At 30.5% G+C, this 16,648-nt stretch overlaps 2 protein-coding genes and 1 pseudogene across 5 annotated transcripts in view; 1 reads left to right on the plus strand and 2 right to left on the minus strand.

The window, feature by feature from the left end:
- LOC114718981 (probable sugar phosphate/phosphate translocator At1g06470) overlaps positions 1–871 on the plus strand; it is a 33,910-nt pseudogene extending 33,039 nt beyond the window's left edge.
- LOC114718950 (putative disease resistance protein At5g05400) overlaps positions 1–16,648 on the minus strand; it is an 88,409-nt gene that overhangs the window by 16,610 nt on the left and 55,151 nt on the right. Inside the window, exons 1-2 of one of the 4 annotated variants that reach the window (XM_028904400.1) lie at positions 10,127–10,162; positions 8,388–8,472 (exon numbers count right to left, since the gene is read on the minus strand). The exons of 1 other annotated variant lie outside the window; for it this stretch is intronic. The gene's annotated coding sequence lies outside the window, so the exon portion shown is untranslated. Of the gene's footprint in view, positions 1–8,387; positions 8,473–9,098; positions 9,124–10,126; positions 10,163–10,379; positions 10,422–16,648 lie in introns of those variants that run through there. 2 more of the 4 variants (XM_028904399.1, XM_028904402.1) reach the window with 2 other exon arrangements.
- On the minus strand, positions 1,860–6,317 carry LOC114718982 (disease resistance protein At4g27190-like). The gene is made up of 3 exons (XM_028904437.1): positions 3,636–6,317; positions 2,682–2,735; positions 1,860–2,486 (listed from the first exon to the last, which is right to left on the minus strand). The coding sequence occupies exons 1-3, from the start codon at positions 6,315–6,317 to the stop codon at positions 1,860–1,862; spliced, it is 3,363 nt and encodes a 1,120-aa protein (XP_028760270.1).

A 16,648-nucleotide genomic window follows, 5' to 3' on the forward strand; every position in this document is an offset into this window, starting at 1 on the left:
ATGCGCTTCTCAACAATTTATTTTGGTATTTGGTCATAATTTTCTTCCTTCTTAATTTAATTTAGAGCCTCGAACTTCAAGGATGGTGATGGTCATGCTCTCTCCATTTTGAATGGCAGGTACTGGAAGCTTCAGAAGGGTGAAGCGGGTAAAGAGGATGTGGGTGGGACCTTCAAAACAGATTCAGCTACAAAGTATGTTATCCTTGATGAGATGGATGAGCAAGAAGAGAGTTCCTGATTTATGAAGTCATTGTTAAAAACCACCGTTCAGAAGTAAGTCGTTCATGATTTATTCATGTTGATGATTGGAATCTTAATTTCTTTGGCCGTGTCTGGAGTCACCACAGACGCTTTAAAAAATTTTCTGCTTTTCTTCCTATAAATTGACAATCTCGTGTCTTGCATGATTATGATACATCTAGAAAAAGATGGTTTTATTCTAAAGCTTTAGAGTTGCTTGATATACTCTGATCTTCATCCCATCACACTATAACATCTAATCCCAAATAAAAGAATGTTCTTTTCTGATGATAGCTTGGTTATCTGATGAAAGAACATTGCTTTCAGTACTGAAATATGCTTAATACTAACACTCTTTTTCTATAGCAGTCCCTTGTGTATATTTTGAAGCTGATTGGGTGGAGAGAAGAGAGAACAAATTTCCCACATATAATAAACAATATTTTGTCTTTTATTTTGCTTCATTCATTTGACATTCTCTCTGAGATAATTCCACAGAGGCTGTTGTATATTACAGAACAACTTGCTATTGTGTTATAATGTTGAAATTTTGGTTAGACTGTGCACAAGTTATTTTAAATGCCGAATGAATATTTACAGATTCTTATTGACTATCGATTTTTTAATCATGTCTGGTCTAATTATGAGTTCTATGAAAATTTAGTTATAATATAAAATAATAGTCTACTGTTCTGTTTATTGTTAATATATTCTTTCTGATAGTACTTTTATTAAGGGATGCGATCTTTTGGATGATTGTCAGACACGTAAAATGACGCATTTCTAATGATATAATTTATACACAATTATTTGTAATGGGGTTTTTTTTTTCCTCAAGCAAATTTTTCTTTTTCCAATTGTTCTCCTAATAAACATGAATGTGTTTTGTATTTCTTTGTAAATAATAATTATAAATTATATTGCGACGGAGAAGTAAAGGACAATAGGAGAAATCATTAATTAATGCAGCATGTTAAAAAATAATATAAATGTTACAGATGAAATAAGAAGTCCACGCAGCCACGCAATTATTATATTTTGTGTACAACCTTCAGTACAATTACATAACTATAACACATCTCAAGTCAAACACAATTTCAAAATTAAGATATCTAATTTCTTATGTGTATAATTTGTAACATACTGACACAAATTTAACACACTTTCACACAGCATTTAGTAAAACACAAATGCAGATAAAGAAAAGATTAGAAGACCAAAGCTCCTCATCACCTTTTTGGTTTTAATTTTCGGATTTGATCTCCGTTTCTGAAAAAAGAAAATAATTGATTAGAAGCTTAAATGTTACGTCAAAATGGCACAGATAAAAATAAAAAAATAAAAATTAACAGCCTAATTTATCCTATGCATTTTTTAAATTTGTCGTTAAATATCTATCTGTTTATAAAGCTGCTAATAATGTGACAAGAATGTGTGAATGGTGAACATTGATTTGTTTGGATTACGCACTTATTGAACTCTAATATTACTGCAACATGTCATTCATTTAAAACAAAACTATTCCATCCATTAAAAAAAATTAAAATGTAAAAAAGCATCAAAAGATAGAGTTGGGAAGGAAGAGTGTGTCCACGTGGAAATGAAAAGCGTAGTACCTCATGAGGCCTCGTATTCCAATAGTGGAATATTGTGCATATTTGGACAATGTCGTATGCGTGTAGTACCAGATAGGAGGCTGAACTCATAACCGTCATATATCTCTCTCAGCTGTGGCAAATCTTCGAGACACAAATCCTTCAATTTGGGGAACAGGTTTCCATGATCACCAACTTCAACTTCACCTTTAGATCTCTTAACAACCCCCTCAAGGTCAGAGCAATCCCTTAAGTATATTCCCTCTAATGAAAGACAATGATGAGAAGCCATAGAATATGAGAACACCCTTTTCATTTTATTGCATCTCCCTATCCGAATATACTCAAGTTTGGGGAAGCAAACATTAGAAGAAGAAGAAAGATTTTCAAGTGATTCTTCACAAAATATTCCCTCCAATTCCTCACAAGAATCTACTTCTAATCTCTTCAACTCTGGAAGGCTTGTGACAATTGCAACAGTAAAAATATTCCTCAATTTTCGGCAAGCCACCAATATAACATTTTTAAGTCTATGGAGGCTTACACTTTGCCTGGGGCCCTTCCAAATGTATTCCAACTCTTTTAGAACCAATAAAAATATAGAATACAACTCTGAATTCACGGCCCTTGCTCCCTTATTCTCTTTTTTCTGTAAAGTAATTATATCCAATGATTACATGACAATCCGAAAGATGGACAATATACATGAATCATATCAAATTAAACTGTAAATTATTTTTAATATTGTAATAACGTAATCCCAATAAGATAAATTTTACTAATTTAGGCCTTCATATGTTATCCACACTGATTTGTTACAAATAAAACAGTATTGAATAATTACTTTCCACTTCCACAAAAATGAGCTTTCTACAGTAGTGACCACAGTCTGATTCCCCTGTACATACATACATATATGTATTCAAATTATAATTATGAAACGCACACATTAATTACAACAACTTGTCTCTTACTCTCATCGTGTCAGTCAGAATTATTTTCTTAACAAAAATAGGAAATAAAAAAAATAAAGCGTTGTTAAAAATATGAAATTAATTATTTGGAAAATATATACCGTTGCATTTGGCAAATTAAAAGTAATCATTTGATAAAAGATTTTTAATATGAAAGATACAAATCGATAAAAACAAATAGCATTTTCTTGTCTTGAAATAAAAAGTAAAACTCAAATAGTAGCTCAATCACACACACTTACACGCATATAAAAACACTACGTATGACGTTTGCTACAGAGCTTTCAAATTTCAGAAATAAAAAATAAATTTATATATTTGCAAAAACTTGAATTAAAGAAAATGACTATTGCCTCTCATTCAGAATATGTTGGAGTACTTTTTTAATCTTACGTATATTATTTGCTTATAAACATGACTTTTTAAAATAAAGTTTAAAAGTAAACAGGCCAATTTTTAATTTAAAAAAAAAAACTAGGTAGAATGCACCAAAAGCAAAAACGAAATGTCCGAAAAATATGTGAAACTAGCAATTGCACGAATTTAGACTAGCCTCTAAAAAGTAGTTTCCGCAATATATAGATGGTGTTAGAAATTGTAATACACATAACTATTTATTTGACCAGAGAGTTAAAACTAACAAATAGAGTGATAAAGTAGGCACATTAATTTCGCATGATAATTTAAGAAAAGGATATAAAATTCAGCACCAAAAGAAAAGAAACAAATTCAGCTTGCAACCTTTTTCCAGCAAACGCATCAACATGGATTATTATTTCAAATGTGCAATGATTCAAGACGAATTTTGCGGATATAACACTTACGTATGGATAGCCTTGAAGGGACTCCCTTTGTTGCAGCAGACAATCACCATGCGCATCTTCTTCATCAGTGAGCCTCTCAAGTTTACGACAATACCGTATTCGCAATTCCTCTAGCAAAGGACACTGAGAAGCCAGAGAATAAGAGAATAGCCATTTCAATTTGTCGCAATACTCAATCTTGAGTTTCCTCAATTTTGGTAGGCTTGTGGCATGGGTGAAGATGCACCTTCCCAATTCTGGACAGCTCTCTAGAAACAGCTCTTGTAACATCGGGAGAGAACATGTGATCGATGAATCTTGGAACACTTGTTCAAGACTATTCATTTCTCTCAATCTTAAACTAATCAGGTGGGAGAACACTTGTCCTGTTTGAAGAATGTTGGTACTAAGGTTATCAGCTATGAATCTCTTCTCCACGCAGCATGAAATTGCTAAGTGCTTTATTTCAAAATTTATATCATCAAGATCCCACCTACAATTGTCTAGCCAAAGGCAGTTTGCTCTAAGGATGAGATCTTTCATTGATGAATTCGAAACAGAGACTTTGAAGCCTCGTATGCACAAAGCTCTCAGTTCTTCAATACAGTGAGCATCAAAATATTCTAGAAAAGGAGCATCTTCATAGCTAGGAATACTCAATGATGTGGTATCATAGATAACGTACCTCTTCAACCTTGAAAGAGAGTAATTTTCTGGGATGGCAGATTTCTTATCCCAAAAGTATAATTCCTCAAGTTGCTCACATCTTCCAATTACTTCTAAAGGACTTTTCTCAATTTCACACCCAGACACATCCAACAACTTCAATTTTTTCATATCTACAATTCCAATAGGTAATTCACCAAATTGAGAAGCACGCAAGTCAAGAATCTCTAATCCTTTGAGTTGACCTAGAAAAGAGATGTCACCCAATGCAATTCCTCTGAAGCATAAGGTATGAAGATTAATTAATGATGACACAATTGATTGCGGCATTGACCATTGAATTTGTGTAAGCCAACCAAGTCCTTCCCATTGAAAGCTAGATGTTGCAAGGACCAAGATTTTGAGCGCTTCAATCCCTCCAAGATCTTCAATGAACCCTTTGGGATGAAGTAGCAGAACCTCAAGTGTTGGACAATGCAATTGATTAGACTGCCAAAAATTACCTTCCAAATTCCATAATGATATTGCCTTTGTCTCTTTCAAACTTCCATTTTCAGCCAACATTTTTGAAACCGCATCGCTATCCACCAAAATTGCTTGATGTTGCTCCCTTGCAATCCATAAAGCTACATTCCGAATTAAATCATGCATTTTTACACATGCTTGCTCACTTGTATGCATTAATAAACAAGAATCTAATAGACTGTTGATGCTTACTAAAATCTCCCTCCTTGCATCCTCCACTGCGTAAACAATATTCCCCTCAAATTTCAAAGTCCCTTTGGCAAATCGAATAAGATCCTCTCTATGAATTTGATGATCCTCAGGAAACATAGAGCACAATAGGAAGAGTTGCTTTGCTAGACTTGTTGGCAAATAATCATAACTCAATTTGAGACATGCATAAGGGCCCTTTGAACTCTTATCAATATCCAATGGTAGGGCTTGTTGTAGCCTCCATAGTGCTCGCTTCCAGTCCAGAATTCCTCTTCCTCTTAATGCCCTTCCCATTGTCACAATTGCAATAGGTAGTCCCTTGCACTCATCAACAATTTTCCTTCCCACACCAACAAACTCATTCAATGAGTCATGGGTTCCGTTTGCATGCATCTTTAACAAATCCCATGCTTCCTCCTCAATCAAGAGAGGCAATTCAAAATTTTCCTCACAACCCATATAGCGACAAACATCTAGACGACGAGTAGTTAACAAAATGCGACAATTTTCATTAATCGGAATACCAATTTCTAGGAGATTTAGATCGCTCCAAACATCGTCCAAGATTATAAGTATTTTCATCCTTTTCAATTCAGTTAATAGCCTCGCTGCTATGATTGCTTCAATATTTTCCTCAAATTTCAAACCCGTTTTTCCTTTTATTTGTTCTTGGATGTTCCTAACATTAAGAGGCCGAGAGACAACGACCTGGACCACTTTGTCAAAAAGCTTCAGCCGTTCAACTTTCTTACCCACTTCGATTGCCAAGGTGGTTTTACCTGAGCCCCCAATACCATACAGGCCCACCATCTTATTCTTGCCATCTTTAATAGCCTCGAAAAGGCTATTAAAAATTGACGCCCTTGATTTGAAGTCCATGACATCCTTGGAAGAAAATTGATCACTGAGATTAGGAGGTGGTTTCGGCAGGGAAAATGGCTCAGAAGGGGGTCTGTCTTTGAGATACTTCATCCGCTTCGCCTTATCATCCATTTCTTTTGCTAAGGAATACTTGAGCGACATTTTAAAACATTTCTTTCCTCCTCCTCCAACCTCTCGCGGTAGCTCTGGCACCTCTTTTAGGATAGCATTCACTTCACCCAACCACTTCTCTACAGATGGCATTATTTCTTCAGTTCTTCGATGAGCTTCTTCCTTATGCTTGTTCACATCTGCTAGTGTCAGCTCCAACCCTTTTTTTATTTTCTCAACATCCTCAATGTATTGGTTGAAGCAAAACAAATAACGGGCACGACGTGAAATTGGATTCCATAGACATTCTGCAAGCTTGGTCGCAAGACAAGTCCCAATTTCTTCCATCTAATGCAATACAAGCAAATCTTATGTATAAATACACCAACTTGTAATAATTCCAAATACAAAATAATGTCGCAAGCATAACACGCTGACAACGTGTATGAACAAATAAAAGCATGACACAACAAACTTATAGCTAGAAGAAGTAAATAATTTATAAGAGGATATAATTAACAGTAGAAACTGAGACTCTTTCAAAAAAAGGTAGTTAACTGTTAATACACATGATCCTTAATATAACAGTTAAATAATTAATTTAGAGATATTATAAAAATTAATTAAATTGGCTATTTGTAACAAATATGCACTGATTTCTTTAAACAATAGAATTCACACAAGTGAAAAAAAAAGAAGACTTTTTATACTGGTTAGAAAACGGCTTTCTAACCGGTTAGAAACATTTTGAGTAATGGCGTTAGTATAATCATTTATTATTTTCACAGGGAAACTAAAAATTGTAATAATCTTCTTAATCATTTAAAGTGAATTAAATTAAAACAATTTATATAGGTGCAAAAATGGTTCAATTAACATAAATTCAGAATAATACAGAAAATCATCTATCAAATTCAGTGTTTTTGATGCAGTTGTATTCTTTCGCCAGAAGAAAAGTTATTTTCCCCCCACTTCATATCGATACAAGTTGGATTTTAATAGAAAAAATAATTAAAAAAACTTAGGTTAAATTTCTTATATCTATTATGTCAGTTCTTCAATTCCATATAATCATGTGTCCTTTTTTATTTTATGTGAATTTATAATTAAATGCTAATATTTTAAGAATAGGATACATGTTTATATACGATTGAAAAACTTGATATAGCAAAAATAAGAAACTTGATGTAAGTATTATCCGAAATTAATTTCCCCAGTAAAATATGAACAAAAAATAAGTTAGAAACAAAGAGAATAAAGAATTTTTTCTTTTCAAAATATAAGTACTACTACTGTACTACACTGTACTTTTATTTTAATAGGAAAACTAAAGCATTTAATAATCATACTATTAATAATAAACACGAGACGTATATAGTAGAATTGATCTTATGTATCGTTGACTCTGGATTTTAATATTAAAAACTAATAAATCTTTTTATGTTAAAGCAAGCGACATAGAGTATAATTTCCTAATACGTGTCTCTAACAATTTCCTGCTTAAAGAAATATATCGTTTGAGGACACGTAAGATAAAGAAATAATATTGTCACAGGAATTGTCAAGTTCAGATTTGTGCGACATGTTCAGATGCAAGAAAGAAACAAGCAACTATTGTCTCTAAATTAAAACAATGGCATTATTTTGATAAATATTAAAGTATTAAAATATTTAATAAAACTTAATCTTTAAGAATTTATTTTCATGACTGGTTTACGTCTATATCATTTCATAAGAAAAAATAATCATAACCAAGTCTTGAGCTATTTAAGAGTATTGTTTAAGTAAATTCACAAAACTATTTAAAATAAATTCTTCATTTTGAACTTATATCTGTAATTACCATTTTTTCCAAATAATAACATTACCTTGTAATCCTGGTAAATGGTAACTACGCATTATATAGAAATGTCAACAAGGAGAGAAAAAGTCGTCCAAGCCAAAATCGAATGCATTTTTTGTGACTGGCCAAAGTACACGCATATCTAAAAATCATTATATACTTTTATTTTAATAGAAAAACCAAAGCTTTTAATAATCATATTAATAAATTTTATTGACTTAAATTAAAAATATATGATTACTTATAAAAAAATTAAATCAAGTTAATTTCAGAAAACTATAAGAAACACATCTAATAAATTCAGTGTTTAATGTACAAATACTAGTTCCTTTGATTAAAAACAAATACTTTCCATATGCAAAAAGATTAGGTGAGACTTGAGTTTGTAACAAAATTATTCGTTATTTGAGAATCTGAATATTGAGTTCAAATGATAATCAGAGAATATAACAGGTGAGACAATACAGTAGAGATGTAAAGTAGCTAGATGATAATGAAGGTAAATATTAAAAAACAAAAAAAGTAAAAAAAAATAAATCAGTTAGATGACTTAATCTAATATAATCGTTACTTACCTCAAATGTGATGATGAAATTAGACAAATAACGCTGAAACGTCCTCCGGAGTGACTCTCAAATCAAATTAAGAGATTATGCCCAACTACACACAAATAGCAAACAACAATTCACCCAATTAGTGCAAACATATGATAGATAAATATATATTAATTTTCAAAGAATTTAAAATCTTGGAAATTCATTGTTGTATAATTATTGGCGACCGAAAGAAGGACAAAAAAAAAGCTCATGTACACTCAGAAAATGGTACTTATTGAAACAGTATTCAGGTTGATGATATTCCCGATTTATTTTTTCTTTTTTGATGAATATTTCAAATTTCCATAAGTTACTATGAATATATATCAAATGTCCATAAGTTACTATATATATATATATATATATATATATATCAAACAACAACGGTCCAAGTTAAATTTTATTCTATTTTTAAATTTTATTTTCATATACTCATGATGTAAAACAAAACTAATCTTTTAATAACTATTGGTTGTTTGTTCCATAACATAAATTTAATATAATGAAAAACATAACTTAAAATAATTTGATTTCTTTCACAAGTATATATTTCTGAAAATAGGCATTTTATCAAATTCAGCACGAAACTTAAATTAATATAAATTTAATGTAATACACAAAAATACAAAATAACATCCAACATTTCATTTTTAATTTTCTAATAATATTTTGATTAAAATTAATATTTACCTGTAATATTTTCAATATCTGATGAGTAAGGAAAGGCAGTCAGAGCATGATTGAAAATGGATTTTAGGAAGGAAAAATGACAGATAAAGATAAAGAAGGTGGAATAAAGGTGGAATATATGATATTCTTATTTGGGAAGCAGAAATGTAATGACAAAGACCTTTCCAAAGTAAAATTAAGTAAAATGACAAAAATACTTTTTGTCTTTTTCCTTTTTTAAAAAAAAAAAAAACTCAACTCCTCACCGGTGGCTGGTGGCGGCTGCGAGCCGCTGTTGGGCACCACCGGGCGTCGGCCACCGATATGATGGGTAGGGATGAGATTTGATCCCACAACTCCTTAGCCATTTGGACCAACAAAAAGAAAAATGACTATTGGGCTATCAAGGACTTCTTAACCTTATAATACAAACAAAAATATAAGTTAACTCTTTTATTGTGACTCCAGCCCGTGACAACAATTTACCTGAGGATGACAAGTCTTAATTGAGAAATAAAAAATCTAAATTTAATATTAACAAAACAACTTTTCTTGATACATAATAAGAAGTAGCAGGTACATTAATTAAAAATGACAATAATTTATTTAAAAATGACACGTCTTTATTAGAAAATGATAAGTCTAAACTTAAAATTAACAATGTGTATTTTCCTGATACATAATAAAAAATAACATGTACATTAATTAAAAATAACCATAATTTATTTGAAAATAACACATCTTTACTGGAAAATGTTATATTTTATTATAATAAAAAGAAACCCCAAACTTTATTAAATCTACCTTAAATTTTGACAACTTTTGTCCTGTTTAGTATATATTTAACCTAATGATGTAACAAATACACAAGACAAAAAACCTTCTTTCTACTTTATAGTCATGTAAAAAAAATAAAAAAACGGCTGTATGTCTGTATGTATTATTGGAGGACAGAGACACCGCAACAGTTGGGAAGATCTACTGCATCAACTGTAAGATCTATTGTCACCCAAAAATTTTTTTTAAAAAAATGATATTCTGTTATTTACCTGTAATATGAATTTAAGATAATGTTTTTTCTTTCCTTTTTTTTTTGGAGGCAGAACAAGAACTAATGGGAAGCAAAGCAGAGAGTTGATAAGCGAAAGTGGGGCGCTGCACACCAGAAGAGGCAGAAGCTTGGGATATAAGGAGGAGTCTGGAAGTAGCTTGGAATCTGGGGATCAAAAAGGTGATATTGGAGGTTGATGCGAGAGAAGCCCTTAGAAGGTTGAGGGGGAAGGAAAAAGAAGGAAGCTTTACCTGTTGTTTATGGAAGGAGATTGCTGACTTAATGGATCGAAGGTGGGAAGTCAGAGTAGGGTGGGTTAGGCAAGAAGCAAACGCTGTGGCAGACGCTCTTGCGAAGTTGAGTCTGGAAATGGTTCGGTCCTTGCAGATCTGGAACGAGGAGGCAGAGATCTTGATGGGATTATGCGAAATTAGTTGTCTTCTAATTGTATTGATGTCATTCCTAAGGACGGAAAGAGTAATTTGTCTTCTAATTGTATTGATGTCATTCCTAAAATTAGTTTTATTTTACTTAAAGTCGTTAATGTTATCTGACTATTTGTAATATTTGAACTCTTCGTTTTATTTTAATTAAAAAAACCAAGAATTCCTAATCCTAATTTTTAAAGTCGTCTCTCTCAAGTATAAAGATAACTTTGAAGAGATAGAAAAATGAATATAAAAAATCTATAAATATCCAAATCAACGTTAGGGACATGAGAATAATGTATTACTTCTAATATTCCCTTGCTATAAAAAATACTATAAGTTAAAGATATGTAAAACAAAGAAATGATATTATGATAATTACCTGTAAATAATTGTGATATCTTTTGGGCCGAAGCCAATGCAAAAAGATGACAACTGAAGCCAATTAATTATGGCAGCACAAGAAAAGCAGGAACGCTCAAGTTATACTTTACCAGAAGAATTATAGACAACAATGTAAATTAATAACTATTCTTTAAAAATGATATGATAAAATGATAATTTTTTTCAACAAAAGAGAGTATTTCGTCTGATTTCAATTCCCAAAAAAAAAAACAGAGCACTAAGCCCCTAAAATATTATAACTAAGCTTTATTTACACAATTACAGAAGTCATTGAAGCGGAAAAAAATCCCTGTATGTTTATGTATATGAAGTTTGTATTATCGTAAGGCTTTTCAAATAATTAAAATGAAATCCACAAAAAATATAAAATACATATTCATTTAATTACCTCAAACTCTGCAATCAAATTAGATCGGAAAACAAAAGCTCACGGAGATGACCTTGGAATCAAATTGCCCGATGCCAACCTTCATTAAGGAAGCAAACAATGATTTAATCAATTAAGACTATGATATTACGGTCATTTGCTAGGAATATTCATTATTGTAAATTATTGTGAAATTCAAAAGAAAGAAAGAAAGAAAAATAATTGGGATTAACGCTAAGAATATTTAGAATAGTATTGTTGTTCGAATGGGTTGATTGTGGCTATGCTTTTATCTTTTATACCAGATTTTAATTTTTTTTTTATTCTGATGAAACATATCACAAGTGACTTGAAAAAGAAAAACATAAGAGAAATACTCCTTCGGTCCTATTCAACAAATGAATGGGAAAAGTGACTTGGATACTTCCAGGAAAAATAACAACAGAAAATAGTCGCATTCATATTAAAAAAAATGTAATGATTTATAGGGCCTATTAGCCAGAGATCTTGAAGGGGATTTTTAAATATGGTATATTAAAATTTAAAAATTTTGTGATTTTGTTTCTATATTTAATATCCCGATCTTTGATTTAAGACCTAATTACAAAATTAATATTAATCATATATATAATCTATTTTATATGTTTATTAATTTTTTTGAATAATCTTATTTATATTCCCTCAATAATAATCAAATAGTAAAAGAAATGAGGGAATTTAAAAAAAACACTTACAGGTTAACTAATGTTACTAATATTCTTAATCCACTGAAATTATTTAATTAAATCTTATAATAAAGTCAGAAAAAATATATTTTTTTAAGAAAACAGTAATCTAACTATGACAAAAGAATCATTAAAAAAAATTAACATGATTAGTCTTTGTTTACTTACCTTCGGTCGTTTCAGCTTTTCTTCTTTGAAACGTCCTTAAATTATTGCTAGGAAATTATCCTATGAGTCTACAAATACGACAAAAGATTTATTATTTAAATATAAAAAAATAACTCATTAGTGACTGGCATGTGGACGGACAAAAATAATTATAGCGGCTGTTCTATAAATATGACCCAAAAAAAAATGCGAATGTGAACGCATTATCTGGTGCTCCAGAATATCCTCCTCTAAGTTGAAATTGAAAAAAAAGTTAAAAATAAATCTACCTTAAATTTAATCAAATTTTAAATAAATATCATAGATTTAAAAATCAACCTCTTAAATTTACAAATAATTCTCCTAAGATATAAATATTTTAATGTTGGCAACAAAAAAAAAAACTTACTAATTTACAAGTAAACCTCTCAGATTTACAAAGTCATCATTTTAACTTATTCTGTTTACCAACGCACCACTCATGACCTTCCTACCCCAGTTTACACGACGGCTATCCCCCCTTCCTCTTATCTTATTTTTTTTATTCTGATGAAACATATCACAAGTGACTTGAAAAGAAACAGATAAGAGAAATACTCCTTCAGTCCTATTGAATAAATGAACCGGAAAAGTGACTTGGATACTTCCTGGAAAAATAACAGTAGAAAATAGTCGCATTCATTTTTTTTTTATATAAAAAAAAGTAATGATTTATAGAGTCTATTTAGCAATAAAGATAGAGCTAGAAAAGAAAAGTGAAGCCGCGTGAAGACTGGTAAACAAATAGTGAGTCTTCACGTTGGGGAGGGACCATCTTGTCTAACTTTTTATTTGTCAATGATTCTTTGACACGTAATTTTCTTGTTTATCGCATTCACATGGCCCTGCTTGTGAGTAACGAAGACTTCTTGGTCAAAAAAAAAAACAAGTAACGAGGACTTGTACACTAACCCTGATGGGAAGAAAAATTAAGACGAAAAAAAAACAAGAGGGGAGAAAATAGAGAGAAGAGAAAATCAGAGAGAAAATATTATCACTTTTCATATTTAGATAGACAAGAAAAAATAAAAAATAATAAATATATGAATAACTAAAATATCCTTTTTGTTATATCAAAATATATCCTGATCAAAATCAAATTAAATATCATAACCAAAAATCATATTTACATTAACATAATCATATAATTTAGAATCAAATTATTTGATAAATATATATTATCATGTTATTATATTTTAATATCAAATAATTTTGTAAAAAAAGAAAAAAATAACATTTTGTATAATATAATGCTAAAAACACCAAAACAACAATTCTACTTGTTTTTCCTTTCAGTTCATTTCAGAAAGATTTTTGCAATTTTAGTTATTTTATTTTTTTAATGAAGCAAACTCAGAAGAAAGACTTGATAATAATAAATAAAGTGAAAATAAAAAAAATAAATAGATATTATTTTGTTGAAAAAACATATAAGGTAGAGAAGGAAAATATATTTTCTTCTCATTTTCTCTCTGTATATGGAGAGAAAAGTTGGGAGAAAAATGGGATATGAGACCCACTTCATTTTCTTCCTAACTTTTCTTTCCTCCCACTTTTCTTCCCTCATCCAAATAAAGAAAAAATCACTTCTTCCTCCATTTTCTTTCTTAGTTTTTCTTCCCTCCTATTTTCTCTCTATCTAAACACAGCATAAAGAAATGGCCAAACAATAATAAAATCAAATAAATCAAATCCGCTTGGTTTAAGTTTAGGAAAATGACAATTTTTTTGTCTGATGAAAATAACATTTAGGGTCCGTTTAGCTTAGTATGAGGGAAAATGAGAGGAGAGGAGAGAAGGAGAAGATGCATCTTATTTTCTTAAAATATTTTTATTCTTGAATTTTTTATTCTTTATTTTATTAATTCTAATAATTATTTTATAATAATTTTTATATAGCGTAACTTGGGTCTTAAAAGCTCAGTAGATTGTACATCGCCAAAAAACAAAAAAAAATCTTATGATACCTAGTTTTATATCCAAAAAAATGCTTTCATTTATTTTTCTATGTACTTCATATATTGCGGTGATTGATATTTATGTGACATAAAGAGAAATTCTCAATATTATGATGGGAGGGGAAATTGCTTATATTATAGATATATAATCAAGTAAAAGGTACCCATTCTTCTGTTATACTTTTTTTCCCTCTAATATATGATGATATTGAGATTAATAATGTATTACCTCTAATATTCCTTTGCTATAAAAAATATTACTTCTAATATTCCCTTGCTATAAAAAATACTGTAAGTTAAAGATATGTAAAACAAAGAAATGATATTATGATAATTACCTGTAAATAATTGTGATGTCATTTGGGCCCGAGGCCCAATGGAGAAAGATGACACCTGAAACTAATTAATTATGACAGCACAAGAAAAGCAGGAATGCTCAAGTTACACTTTACCAGAAGAATTATGGACAACAATGTAAATTAATAACTATTCTTTAAAAATAATATGATAAAATGGATAATTTTTTTCAACAAAATAGAGAGTATTTCGTCTGATTTCCCAAAAAAAAAAAGAGCACTAAGCCCCTAAAATATTATAACTAAGCATTATTTACATAATTACAGAAGTCATTGAAGTGGAAAAAAAATCCTTGTATATTTATGTATATGAAGTTTGTATTATCATAAGGCTTTTCAAATAACTAAAATGAAATCAACAAAAAATATAAAATACATATTCAATTAGTTACCTCAAACTCTGCAATCAAATTAGATGGGAAAAGAAAAGCTCACGGACATGACCTTGGAATCAAATTGCGCTATGCCAACCTTCATTAAGGAAACAAACAATGATTTGATTAATTAAGACTATGATATTACGGTCATTTACTAGGAATATTCATTATTGTAAATTATTGTGAAATTCAAAAGAAAGAAAGAAAAATTATTGGGATTAACATTGATAATGTTTAGAATGGTATTGTTGATCGAATGGGTTGATTGTGGCTATGCTTTTGTCTTTTGTATTCTTTCCCTTCCCAGTTTGTTGTTTTTTCTGGATTGGGGCTATTTGTTTCTTTTTTTAATGAAATATAATTGGTTAAAAAAGAAAATAAAAGATCCTCATTTGTCAAGATTTGGCTCTTTGACTGTTACAAACTAAATCAAAACTCTGGTAATGTGCAAACAAGAGCCTACTCTTCACAGCACTAGCGAGCAAATGCTAGCCACAATAACTTTTATTCATCCTGCTTAGTTTTAGGGATCAAAGTATATGAGAAGTAAAAGAAATATAAAAAAACAAAGATTCTGGAATTATAGCAGCATTCAGTAGCAAGGCATGGATCATTGAGAGAAAGCTCAGCAAATCTTGTTTCTGCAGCAGATATTCTAAAGACATTGTTTTTCATGCATTTATGGTACATTTTCAGCCTGTTTTTGACCTTGCAAGTTCCTTCTGCAAGCAAACTATGTATAAATTCATCTTTTGGTTTTTTTTTTTTTTTTTTTTTTTTTTACTTTCTTGTAGTTTTCTTATGCTGGACTTGTAAATAGGTACAATAAAAGTCTGTTAGGTGACAATATGGGGAAGTTTCCAGGTCCTTTCCTAATGAATACTATCCACTTTGCAATGCACGCTGTGTTTGCAAACTTTATCACTTGGTTTTGGTCTCATAGATTCCAAACTAGTGTTTCTGTGTCTTAGAGGGATTACTTATGGCGAGGTAAATGTGTAATTTGGGTATATTTTTTATTCATTTTTTTTCCTTCTTTCTTCAAGTATAAATATATGTCATCCAAAACTTGGAATAATATTGTCTTAAATTGATGACAATCATAGTAATTGGAATCGATAACTTGTAGATTTTGAGTAGACGATAATATTTCTGCCAAAATAGAGTTAATAAACTCTAACTGAATAATTTTGTATTGGGCATTGACTAGGTCTTTGATAGAGAAGACAAAGATGCTTTGTTCATCCCCAATGTCTTGTTTGACCCCTACCAAAGAATTAACTGAAATTGGCACATTAATCCTTAATTATCTTCTATCTACTTCCGGAACTATGTTCGATGGTTGATCTCCATGTCTTTGTACTTTCAAAGCTTTTTTGGCTCTACTAAAGTTATTGTATTTTTATTGAGAAAATTGAATTATTATGAATTACAATCCATTGATGTCATTATTACAGCCCAACAAGAACTTTTTCAGTCGTTCTATGCCATTGTGTTTAATCTTATTCTATTGGAAATGTCCTATGTTAAACAGAATTTTGGTGGAAGTTTCTTTTTTTTTTTTGGTAATACTGACAACTATTTTCTACAACAATATCTCTTTTGTGCAGAATTGTGCTCATCTTTCCTAATATCCCCATAATTTACATCACATCATAATCTTATTGCTTTGTGTGTGTATACACCCACATGAATGGATTCTTGTAATTGTTTTGCCT

Source organism: Neltuma alba, unplaced genomic scaffold (assembly GCF_004799145.2).
Source record: "Neltuma alba isolate B1F8T4 unplaced genomic scaffold, ASM479914v2 tig00011881_pilon, whole genome shotgun sequence".
Classification (NCBI taxonomy): domain Eukaryota; kingdom Viridiplantae; phylum Streptophyta; class Magnoliopsida; order Fabales; family Fabaceae; genus Neltuma; species Neltuma alba.